The 13,395-nt window shown below is 36.4% G+C and overlaps 1 protein-coding gene across 1 annotated transcript in view; it reads right to left on the bottom strand.

Annotated features, from left to right (window-relative positions):
* Positions 1 to 13,395, bottom strand: part of CFAP70 (cilia and flagella associated protein 70) — a 116,493-nt gene that overhangs the window by 91,062 nt on the left and 12,036 nt on the right. Inside the window, 4 exon segments of the mRNA XM_028513969.2 lie at positions 1,016 to 1,115; positions 6,106 to 6,200; positions 7,222 to 7,404; positions 10,627 to 10,806. Coding sequence (XP_028369770.1) covers positions 1,016 to 1,115; positions 6,106 to 6,200; positions 7,222 to 7,404; positions 10,627 to 10,806 — 558 coding nt within the window.

Raw genomic sequence — 13,395 nt, 5'->3', positions numbered from 1 at the left:
CCTTCCCATCATTGTTAGTTCCCTGTATATTTTTCTTTATTTCATTTTGTATAGACTTCACTTCTTCCTTTATTTTGCAGCTATACTCAATCATTTCTATGAGCATCCTGATCACCAGTGTTTTGAACTCTGCATCTGATAGGTTGGCTAGCTCCAAGTTGCTTAGTTCTTTTTCTGGAGTTTTGATCTGCGCTTTCATTTGGGCCGTATTTCTTTGTCTTCTCTATTTGGCAGCCTCCCTGTATTTCTGTGTATTAGGTAGAGCTTCTCTGATGGTGTTTCCCCACCTGTTAAGTTATAAGAGGCAGAGCCTTAGGCATTCACCAGGGCAGGGCAACCTGCTTCACTTTGTGGCACTGTATGTGAGGGAGGGGTCAAAGAGGAAACAATGCTACTTGCTCGGCTCTTGCCCTGTTTTCAGTCACTTCCCCCACTTCCTATAAGTGGTGCCCTTTTAGCTGTTTCCCTGGCACTGATTCCCCAAGTGAGTGGGTTTGTGTATGTTCTAGGACCCTGCCAACCCTGTAAACTGATTCTCCTGAAACACTAACAGTTTCTTCTGCTACTACAATCCCCATTGGTTTTTACAAGCAAAGGTTATGAGTCTATTTCTCCTGTACTAACCCCAGGCTGTGTAGTCTGGTCTGGGGCTGGGATTGCTCACTCGCCAGTTGTCACTCCCGGTTTTTATCCCTGCATGTGAATGTGGAACCACACATTATGCTGGCTGGCTGACAGTACAGCTACCTTGCTGCACATCCCCTCAGGCCCCGCTGCCGGTCTCCGCCCCTCTCACCCATCTGGATGAATGTTTCTTCTTTAACTCCTTGGTCATCAGACTTCCATACAGTTTGATTTTCTAGCATTTCTGGTTGGTTTTTTTTTGCTTTGTTTTTAGATTGGTTGTTATCCTTCTTATTGTGCAAAGAGGAGAAGCTATCTACCTATACCTCCATCTTGGCTGGAAGTCAGAAGCATCATTTCTTATATAAATATTTTAAGTGAATCAATTTACCTTATCAAATTTGGCAGATTTCCCTTTGGGTTGAGTAATCAGAGGAACTCTTGTGATCTCTACAGGCCACAATCGGCAATCTGCAATTCGCTTCTGAAAACTGCACATCAAGAATCAGCCCATTAGCATTATATGCAAAAATGGAGTTAGTATAATTTAGATTATAGGGAAATATTTATTTTTTAAAAAAAAGTAATGGAATACACATATATAAATTTGTATGAGGTAAGTGGGTTTTTAAAACTTTCTCAAATCTATAAATGTATAAGTATATAAATTCTGAACATTATTCTAATATACTACAGAGGCAAATTCTACATTTTTAGAGCAATTCAGCAATATGAATCAAAAGCCTTAAAATATTAATAATCCTTGACCCAGAAATTCCACTTTTAGTGATATTTTCTAAACAAATAATCAGACCAGTATGCAAAGGTAGTATAAAATATGTTTATCTCTACTGTGAAAACAGATAGAGTGGGTCATCTAGTACAAGCTGATTGACAGTAAAGAGCTGTTTTATTACTTTCCTCACAATAAGAAAAAAGCTGATCGAACTGAAAATCAACTTTTCTAAGATCCATCAAAGAATTAAGGTCATAGGGCAAATTGCTGCCCTGAAATTTGGAGACATGGTCAAGTACAGAAAATCACAGCTGAGGTCACCTTATAGGATGCAGAAGCCACTGGAGTCTGTAACAGGTAGAAACAATTTGAGGGTAATTTTGACATATTGCTAGAGGCTGAGTGTGGATGAGCAAAAGAGTTACAAACTAGGGGACCAGTCTTAAAGGTTCCCTACACTTTTTTTCATTTTAAAACAAGGAGCTACAGCAGATTCTCACAGTGAAGACAAGATAAAAATCCTCTTAGGCAGAGACAAGGAAAAAGAAAACATTTTGGAATATGCCCAGAGTGTTCTCCATAACAAAGGCCTACTCTTTAAGGTAAACGACCAGAGCCCTATCTGACCCAGGAGAAGTATAATCAGGCATCTCCGGCCCCATCTAGGTTTTCTGCCTCACATAAGGGCAGGAAGAAAGAAAGGCTATAAAATACTTGTGAAGGTCACAATCCAGGGACTCAAACCTATTAAAATACTGAGACCATAGGCTTATAGGATACTTCCCCTCCTCAACACCTTACCACTACATCAACAGAATTCCAGTATGATAACAGTAGACTATAACTGACAGATGACAAAACACAGACACTATCTAAGAAAGACTTCACACGCAAACCCAGAGACAACAGGAAAAAAGCAAACAAGCAAAAAAAAGAAACTGAAGGCCTTTAGCACCTACAGCTAGAACAAACATTAAACACACCCCAGCTCCTAGCCAGATTAACATAAAACCTCACACTAAAGAATCTAATTACCTCATTTCTTATTACTCAGGACATCATGTCCAGCTTTCAATAAAAAATTACAAGATCAAGAGTACTGTCATTAAATAACCTTTATGTTCATGAACATCAAAACAATAAAATTAAAAATTGCATGAAACGCTAAAATGCAACAAAAATTCAGCCTGAAGAGAAAGATACTATAAGGGTTATACTCAGATAGGACACAGATCTTGGAATGATCAGATGGGGAATTTAAAATAATTCATTAATATATCAAGGGCTCTAATGAAAAAGCAGACAACATGCAGGAACAGATGGGTAATGTAAGCAGGGATATAGAAACTCTAAGAAAGAATCAAAAGAAAATGCCAGAAATCAAAAATACTGCAACTAATATTAATTGACCATAGAGACTTGGGTTTATTTCTGGACTTCTCTATTCTATTCCATTGGTCTATGTGTCTGTTCTTACGCCAGCACCAGACTGTTTTGATTATAGTGTCCTTGTAATATAGTTTGATATCAGGTATCGTGATCCCCCCTAATCTTCTTTCTCAAAATTGCCGCAGCTATTCGGGGTTGTTTACAGTTCCATAAATTTTTGAAATGTTTGTTCTATATCTGTGAAATATGTCATCGGTATCTTAATAGGGATTGCATTGAATCTATAAATTGCTTTGGGTAATATGGACATTTTGATTATGTTAATTCTTTCGATCCATGAACACAGTATATGCTTCTATTTATTTATGTCTTCCTTAATTTCTTTCTTCAGTGCAGTGTGGTTTTCTGGCAGAGGCATAAAATAGTGTAAAAATAGCCTCTTCAACAAATGGTGTTGGGAGATCTGGACAGCTATATGCAAAAAAAATTAAACTCAATCACCAACTTACATCATACACAAAAATAAATTCAAGGTGGATAAAAGACAAACATACATCACTACACCTTGAAAGTCCTAGAGGAGAACATAGGCAGGAAAATCTCAGATATTCCATGCAGCAATATTTTCACCAATATGTCCCCTACATCAAGGGACATAAAGGAAAGAATAAACAAATGGGTCTTTATCAAAATAAAAAGCTTCTGCACAGCTAAAGAAAACAGTATTAAAATAAAAAGAGAACCAACTGTACAGGAAAACATATTTGCCAATGATACCTCAGACAAGGGTTTGATCTCCAAAATATATAAAGAACTCACACAACTCTACTCCAGGAAGACAAACAACCCAGTTAAAAAATGAGCAAGGGACATGAACACACACTTCTCTAAGAAGGACATACAGAGGGCCCAGAGACATATGAAAGGATGCTCAGCATCACTAGCCATCAGAGAGATGCAAATTAAAACCACAATGAGACACCACTTCACACTGGTGAGAATGGCCATCATAATCAAGTCAACAAACAAGTGTTGGAGAGGATGTGGAGAAAGGGAACTCTAGTGCACTGTTGGTGGGAATGCAGACTGGTGCAGCCACTTTGGAAAACAGAATGGAATTTCCTCAGAAAACTAAAAATGGATCTGCTTTTTGACCTGGCAATTCCACTGCTGGGATTATACCCTAAGAACCCTGAAACACCAGTTCAGAAGAACCTATGTAGCCCAATGTTCATAGCAACACAATTTACAATAGCCAAGTGCTGGAAGCAAACTAGGTGCCCATCAGTAAACAAGTGGATCAAAAAACTGTGGTGCATTTGCACAATGGAATACTACACAGCAGAAAGAAAGAAGGAGCTCCTACCCTTCACAACAGCATGGATGGAACTGGAGAGCATTATGCTAAGTGAAATAAGCCAGGCAGTGAAAGACAAATACCATAGGATCTCGCTTATAAGTGGAACCTAATCAACAGAACAAACAAGCAAGCAAAATACAACCAGAAACATTGAAATAAAGAACAAACTGACAGTACCACAGAGGAGGGGGGAAAGGGATAAAAGGGGATAATAAGGGAAGGTCCATCAAGGAACAGGTAAAAGGACACACTGAGAAAGTGAAAGGGCATGTAGGTTCGAGGGTGGGAGGGGGGATGGGTGGGGTAGGGGACTGTGGTGGGGTGAAAATGGAGACAATTGTACTTGAACAACAATAAAATTTTTTTAAGTTACAAAAAAACCCACTGCAACTAATATGAAGAATTCATTTGATAGGCTCATCAGTAGACTGGAAATAGCTAAGGAAAGAATCAGTGAGCTTGAAGATATATAAATAAAAACTTCTCAAACTGAAATGGAAAGTGGGAAGATTGAAAAAAATCATAACAGAATATGCAAGAACTGTAGGACCCTTACAAAATAGGTAACAGGTACACCAGAAGGAGAAGAAAGTGAAAAAGGAGCAAAAGATATTGTTTGAGGTCATCATGGCTAAGAATTTTACCAAAGTAATGACACAAAATCACAGATCCAGGATGCTCAAAGAACACCAAGCACAATCAATACTAAAAAATCTATACCTGGGTATATCATATTCAAACTGTTGAAAACCAAAGAGAAAGTGAAAATCTTGAAAGAAGCCAGGAGGGAAAAAAACACCTCTTCTCTAAAGGAACAAGGATAAGGGTTACATTGGACTCCTTTTAGAAAACCTGCAAGGAAGAAGAGAGTAGAGTGAAAAATTTAAAGTTCTGAAAGAAACAAACCAGTATTCGACTGTATCCAGTGGGATTTTCCTTCAAGGTGAAAGAAAAATAAAGATTTTCTCAAACATAAATGGAGGGAATTTGTGGCCCATAGGCCTGCTTACAAGAAATGATAAAAGTGTTCAGAGAAAAGAAAAATGATATGGGTCAGAAATTTGAATCTGCTAAAGAAAAGAAAAGGATGAGAGAATAAAATAAATTAAGGTGAAAAATTTTTATTTATTTTTATTTTTAATTAATCCAGTAGATAATTGTTTGTTTGAAGTAATAATAGGAACAATGTAGTCTTAACAAAATATTAGGCAGTCAAATCCAACAATGTATATTTTATATTATATACCATAATCAAGTGGGGAACCAGGGGTATACAGAAATTCACCATAATACCTGCTCAATCTTTCTGTAATTCTAAAAAATAACCTACTAATTGAAAATAAAACAGTAGTTCATTCAGGTTATATATATATTAATTCTCTTTTCTCATATTTCCATAATCACCAAGTCACTGAGAGACTAATAGTTACCCATATGGTATCAAGTGTCCTGTTCTTTTGTACTATCTAAATCCTAATTTAATCTGGTCAAAAAGCAACAAAACACTACTTCCTAGCCTCTTTTGCATCTAAAGGTGACCAATGAGATACAGAGGTTATCAGATTCCAGGAAGATTCTATAAGACAGTCTAAAACAGCCAGCATGTGTTCGTTTTTATCCATAAGTACTCCCCTCTTCCAACTTTCTGCCAGGAATGTGAATGTGCAGGCTGGAACTTCAACAGCTCTTTTGGACCATGAGACAAGCTTGTGAATGAAGGGCACATGTTAAAAAAAGTTAGAGAAAGAAACACTGAGCCTGGTTCCCTCATTACACTGAGGAGCCACCATACATACCAGCTCTGCAGTTGTTTTACATGAAAGAGAAGTAGGAACCCACCTTGGTTAATTCACCATCACCAGATGCCTCTCTTATTAGCAGATGTGCTGAAAGAGAGTCTCCTATCACCTTAACTGTATAGATAAAACTAACAAAAGTGACATTTCTTCCCACCTACAGTCTTTGTTCTTTAGACAAATTGCCTTCCTCTTCCTACCTGACCACCGCAGGAGGATCGAGATAGCAACGGCTCTCCAAGTCCCAAACAATCCTTTTCTTTATGGTCTCTGATTGGTTCCTAAATTCCCTGTCCTGTAAAATATAAGATAGGGACTTATGTTCTTTCTGTGTGCTATTGTTTCATCCTGCTCAATTTGTGAGGCATTCTTTTAATGGATTTGATCACAATATTTTTATTACTACTAATATTATTGCCATAAGTATGACACCACTGTAAATACTATACCATCTTAAATTTTAGGGTACTTATATATTAATAAAGTATATAAGCTAAATTACTTATACTATCCTTACATCTATCCAGTACTGGTTCATAGAACCCCAATCAGTGATTCTCAACCCTGAATGCATGTTAGAATTATCTGGGAGCTTCTTTAAAGATAATCAACACCTGGGCATTAGTATTACTTTAAAAGTAAATTCTTATGTAATTGGCGGGGTTAAGGCTTGGCCATTGTTGTTGTTGTGAAAGCTCTCCAGATGATTCTAATGAGCAACTTGTCTTAAGAACTAATGATCTAAACTAAACTATAATATAATCTCTAAATATTTAAAATAAAATATCTGACCAAAATGAAAATATAAATCTAAGAACAATATGAATTTCCACTAATCACAATAATGAGAAAAGACACTGCATAATGTTTTCAAATATTTCAGCTTTAGCTCTACTACTTAAAATATTTAGTGTCAGATATTACTCAACCATCTCATCTTACACATTATTTCACTGAAACTGTAAGAAACTGTAACAAAGGTGACTATTGGAGTGATGATCTGGGGAGGAATGAGGAGGAAGGAGGGAGACTTTGACAGCATGCTTCAATTTCTTATTTTGACCTATGACTGTATTATTACCTACTCAAAAATAAATAAATTTAGAATTGATTTAATTCAAATGTACCTTTTATTTTTGGACATAACATGTCAGGAGACTTTTACATCAAAATTAGATAGCCAACTGTATTATTCTGACACATAATTGCTTTATTTTAACAGGTGATGATGTATATAAATTACAGTGATTCACAGAACATTTTATCTTACATCAGTGCACTGAGTTTACCACAGAAAAACTGCATAACTCTTTCACCTCAGGGCGGTTGAGTTCTCCGTCTTCTTCCTCATAGGGCCCACCAACAATGAATGCATCAGGAATGTTATTAGCCCCTGGAGCCAGAATGTTGGCAATAGGCCATTTCTTGGGCCGAGGGACAGGTTCTTTTTCCCCTCCAAGCTTCAGAGTTCCATTCTTAAATAAAATAGGATAGTCTTTCTGCAGAAATAAATACCATACATCAGAAGATTTTGCAAAAGACTTTGAAATGGACAAAAAGGATTATTGAAGTGTCTTTACAATGGAACACTGGGTATTATCTAACAAACCCTTCTGTGATTATCTGTAGAACAGCCTGTGCCCTTCATTGTCTTTGTGCTGTAATTTATTTTGTGTGTTGTAATTTATTAAAAATTGATAATAATGCAAATTATTCTTGTCCAAAATATGCAAATATATTTCACCCAGTGGAGATGTAATTGATTATTGCCTTGTGGCTGGCAACAGGTTTTGAATAATTTGCAAATCCACTTCAACAGTCCCGAAAGCTCACTTATGAGTCATTTCTTCAGACTCACCTTTGCACTGTTTTAAAGCTTTTTGTTATATTCATATGAGGGTCATGATGTAACTTTTTAAAAATTATCTTTTAAAAAACAAACTTAAATTTTTCAACAGCCTAAAATATAAGCATTTTCATATTTATAATTTATCTAAAATATATTTGTAATAGAAAATTGGTAAATATGTAAATAGGAAATTTATAAAAGAAATTTAAAAATCCAACATTTAAATAAAAACATGCTAGATATTGTTAATAATAAGTGAAATGCACATTTAAACAATGAGATACAATTTTTTTTTAAGATTTTATTTATTTATTTTTAGAGAGGGAAGGGAGGGAGGGAGACAGACAGACAGACAGACAGACACAGACATCAATGTGCAGTTGCTGGGGCTTATGGTCTGCAACCCAGGAATGTACCCTGGCTGGGAATCGAACCTGGGACACTTTGGTTCCCAGCCCGCGCTCAATCCACTGAGCTACGCCAGCCAGGGCGAGATACAATTTTGAACCATAGATTGGCAAAAATCAAAGTCTGAAAATATCAAGTGTAAATACTGTTAAGGGAATTCTTTTTTTTATTTTCAACATTACTACAGATGTTACACATTTTCCCCCCTTGCCCCCTCCACCCAGCCCCCACCCTCATCTTTACCACATTGTTGTCTGTGTCCTTTGGGTACACATATATGTTCTTTGGCTAATCTCTTAAGGGAAAGGTATTATTTTATATATAGTTGATAGAAGTGCACATTGGTACAATTATGGAAAGCAATTTTGTAGTCTCTAGTAAAAGTTAAAATTGGCATACCCTGGAATTCAACTATTCCAGTTCTTTAAGTTTAAAAATTTTTGTGAAGCCCTGGCTGGTGTGGGTAAGTTGGTTGGAACATCATCCTGTAAACCCAAAAGTCATAGGTTTGATTCCTGGTCAGGGTACACACCTAAGTTGTGGGTTCGATACCTGGTTGGGGTGTGTATAAGAGGCAACCGATGGATATTTCTGTCTCCCTCTCTCTCCCCCTCCCTTCTCCTTTCTGTCTCTAAAAAGTTGTGTGTGAGTGTGTGTGTGTGTGTGTGTGCGTGCGCATATCCTCTAGTAAGGATAAACAAAAATACCTAAGTTTTGTGAAGAAGGGGCATTTCTGGATTGGCAGAATGAGAACTTCTAAAAATCTGCTCCTCCATAAAAATAATAAAAGCACTGGCAAAAATGGTCAAAATTGTGTGCCGAGTACATTCAATGAGGATAGAGTAGTTTTTTCAACAAATAGTGCTCAGAAAACTAGTTATCCACATGCAAAAGAATGAAGTTGGACCCTCACCTAACATCACATACAAAACTTAACTCAAGTAGATCAAAGACCTAAACCTAAGAGCTAAAACTATAAAACTCTTAGAAGAAAACAGAGAAAAAAAGCTTCATTATATTGGGTTTAACAGTGATTTCTTGGTCATGAACAACAAAAGAAAATATGGACAAATTGCACTTCATCAAAATTAAAGTCTTTTGTACAGGGATACTAACAATGGCCCTGGCTGGTGTGGCTAAGTGCATTCAGAGCCAGCCTGCAAATCAAAGGGTCACCAGTTCCATTCCCAGTCAGGACACATGCCTGGTTTCAGGCCGGGTCCCCAGTAGGGGGCGTGCAAGAGGCAACCACACACTGATGTTTCTCTCCCTCTCTTTCTCCCTCCCTTCCCCTCTTGTCTAAAAACAAAGTAAAGAAAATCTTTTTTTAAAAAAGATACTAAAAATAGAGTGCAAAAGACAACCCATAGAACGGGAGAAAATATTTGCTAATCACGTATTTGATGAGGGGTTAATAGCTAAGATATACAGACAACTCCAAAGGCTCAAAAACAACAACAAAGATTAAAGAAAAGAGCAAAGAAAGTGAATATATATTTGCCCCATAAATATATACAAAAGGCCAATTAGCACATGAAAAGATACTGAAAGTCGTTAGTCATTAAGGAAATGCAAATCAAAACCACAAGAAGATGCCACTTCACACCTCTTATGTTGACTATTTTTTTAATTTTATTTGTTTACTTTTTAGAGAGAGAGGAGGGGAGGGAGAAAGAAAGGGAGAGAAAGATCAATGTGTAACAGAAACATCAATCAATTGCCTCTCACATGCCCCCAAATGGAGAACTTGGCCCACAACTCAGGCATTTGCCCTGACTGGGAATTGAACCTACAACGTTTTGGTTCACAGGCTGGTGCTCAATCCACTGGGCCACATCAGTAAGGGCTTATGTTGACTATTATCAAAAACCAGAAAATGAGTGTTAGCAAGGATGTGGAGAAATTGGAACCTGTGCACTGCTGTTAGGAATGTAAAATGGTGAAGAGTAATTGGAAGATTCTATACTGAAAATGTAAAATGGCAATAAAACAGGTGGGAATATTAACTAATTAAATCTTTTTAACAAGCAAATTGGAAACCTCTATCAAGAGACTCAAAACACCCATACACAATCACTCTATAGAAATTTGGAGTAAGAATATAACCTTTAAGAGAAAGTTTTGGATAACAAAGTACATTACACAAAATCTACAAAAATATGCATAAAGTATTTGCACAGAAATACATCAAAAAATTGTCAATTTAAAAATGTTTTACATGTTTTTCTACCATAAATGTGTATTTATTTATACAAAGTATATGTAATCTATAATACATTATGTATAATATATAAGCTATAAATATAAACATCTATTTGTAAAATAGAAGTAAACTTTATTTTTTTAAGCCTCATATAAATCTTAGCCATTACAGAGCTTGCTGTGAATGAAATCTTAGCATGTGAAGAAGGTATGCTCATGTGAGTGTTTAAATCTATATAAATATCTGGCTACAGGGTTTTACCTCTCCACTTGATGGAACTTGCAGACCAGCCATGTAGTTCTGCAGGGGCCCTACTGGAAAGAAGGATTCAGGCACAGAGTAGGCAGCCTCCAATGTGACCTTCAGTAGATTGCCTCCTACCATCTGGGCTGTGGTCAATAAAGACTCTGCCACAGATACTTTAACTTCAAGAGTGCACTGCTGGAAAAATAAAATAAAATTATGCAACATTTTGAAAATGTCAGGTAAGGAAAAATGCCAATTTTTCCTTATCTTATTTGAATATTACATCACTGTTCAAAGTAAAAAGGTCAACTTTATTTCCACATGAAGGATTCAAATAACTTTCTGTAGGTCCCAAGAATTAGACAGATAGAGCCAAGAAAAGAACCTTATCCCCAAACTAGAGTGCTTCCCTTCTACAGTGCTGAGGTCAAATATGTATATACAAATACATATAGAAGACCACCCTGGATGGTTTGGCTCAGTTGGTTGGAGTGTTGACCTGTAGACCGAAAGGTTGAAGGTTTGATTCCCAGTCAGGGCACATACACAGATTGCAGGTTCAATCCCCAGACAGGAGAAGGCAACCAATCAATGTTTCTTTCACATCAATGTTTCTCTCTCACATCAGTGTTTCTGTTTCTCTCTCTCTCCCACACACACCCCCACCTCTCTCTCTAAAAGCAATGAAAAAATGTCCTCAGGTGAGGATTTTTTAAAAACCCAGAAAAGAAAAACCCAAACACACATAGAAGAGAAATTGGAAGGTTCTATACTTAAATGTTAACAGTGGTTGCATATGATTGAGTGGATGAGATTGGAGTAAATTTTTTGCTAATCTATATCATGTTTATTCTGTAAGTCAAATGTGCTTTTAAAAAAAACTTTTAGGTTTTTATGAAATATCTAAAAATCATATTCTTTGACATATTTCTATTTTTTCAAATATGAAAAGTTTTTTGGCAACATAGATAAGCTCAAGGAATAAGTTTTTTAGAGGGGCTGCCACGGATTTGATGTTAGTGATGTATCCAAGTAGGGTAGGCAAGACAGCTAGTGCTTTGTAAATTAGAGAAGAGACAAGAATTTGTTTATTTTCATTTTATTTCTTAAAAGTCAACATTAGTAAGTTTAATAACAATAATTAATATTGTTTAATAACAAGAATTTACAGTTTAATAACAATAAATAATATTGTTTTTAAAGAATTAAGTGTCCTGCTAATGGGAAGTTCCCAAGTTATTTCTCCAATAGAAATTTTGGTTTGGAAAATGTACTGCTTCTTAATAATAAATTTTTTTCAAATGTATATATGCTCATATATAGATATAGATGCATATATTTTTATACAATAAAATTAGGTTTAAAATGTGTCATAATATGCTAAGCACTTTACTATAGCAGTAGGAATATAAAGATAAAGAAGACATGGCCCAATTCATCAGAGAATTCATGTTATAACTCTATGACTTAGAAATGCTATGATAGAGACCTGAGGAAGTGAGGAAATAAATAATTAATTATTGGGCTGTGGAGGAGTAAGAGATGGTATTTTTGTCAGATGAACTAACTTTTATAAGATGAATAGGAGTTAGAATCTGGATAAGCAGAGGAGGAAAAAGAAAATAATTCTGAACAAAAAGAAGAGTTGTGTGTAAAGTGGTACTGAGTAAAGTGGCATGGTATACTGAGTTCAGGTGGAAGTAAGTAGTTCAGGATTTGAGAACATAAAGCATAAGGAAGAGAGTGCTGAGAGATGAACTGAACAAGTTGGAAGCTCATTTCATAAAGGCTGTTGCATGCCTGCTAAGAAATCTGGACCTTACCATGCAAACAGTGGGTGAATCTATGAACCATACAGACCTAGGCTAGGGAAGAGATGTGATCATCTTCACTTTTAAGCCACTCTCTTAGGAGTCGGAAGGCTGAACTGGAGGGAGGTAAGGGCAGTTACAAGGCAATGTGTAATGTTCCAGGTGAAAAATTATAAGACAATAAAGAGTAGGAATGAATCTAAGAATAGAGAGTCCAAAGGCACTCAGGATACAGAAAAAGTTGAATTTGATGAAAGGCAGATCAGGGAATTCGTTGTACTTAGAGTCTAAGGGAGCAGTCATGGATATAGCAGAGGTCCTATGCACGTCCTATAATTTCACAAAGAGGTGATGCCACTAGTTAAAATAACTAAGATAAAAGGAAGAGTAAGTTTAAGGGTGGATATGGAGTTGCTTTGGAGTATTGAGTTTTAGATGCTGATGGTATATAATTATAGAGAAATCCAGCAGGTGGTTGTGAAGTCTGACATTCCAGAATGCAGGAGAGGGGTCTGGACTGGAGCCTCTGAAATAAAAATCTTCAGTGTACTGGTAACTTTTAAAATTATGGATGCCACCTCCTACCCACAGGAGAATGAACACACACTAAGAAGAGAAGGTGGCCAAGAACAGACCTTTTGTTCTTAAGGACATGAGGAGGAGAGATCTAGTGCAGGAACCTGGAAAAGTACAGTCAGTGAGTAGAAAATCAGAACACTAAAGGAAGGAACGATTTTAAGAAAGGGGCCCTGAAGATGGTGACACCGCTGGTCAATATGTCTCTGAGAAGATAAGTAAGTATCCCTAAGGTTCCTAGCTTGTATTAATCAAGACAGGGACTATTGGAAGGTGAATTGGAATCTTCTTTCCTAGTACAAGTTTATTTCATTTTAGCCTCTGAGTCTAGCTTAAATATAAAATTAATGAGAACTCTCAAGCAAATGGAAATTAACTGTCATATATTTTTTCTTGG

This window comes from Phyllostomus discolor, chromosome 5 (assembly GCF_004126475.2).
Source record: "Phyllostomus discolor isolate MPI-MPIP mPhyDis1 chromosome 5, mPhyDis1.pri.v3, whole genome shotgun sequence".
Lineage (NCBI taxonomy): Eukaryota > Metazoa > Chordata > Mammalia > Chiroptera > Phyllostomidae > Phyllostomus > Phyllostomus discolor.
The sequence above is the reverse complement of the archived record's forward strand: the minus strand, read 5'-3'. Positions and strand labels throughout refer to the sequence as shown.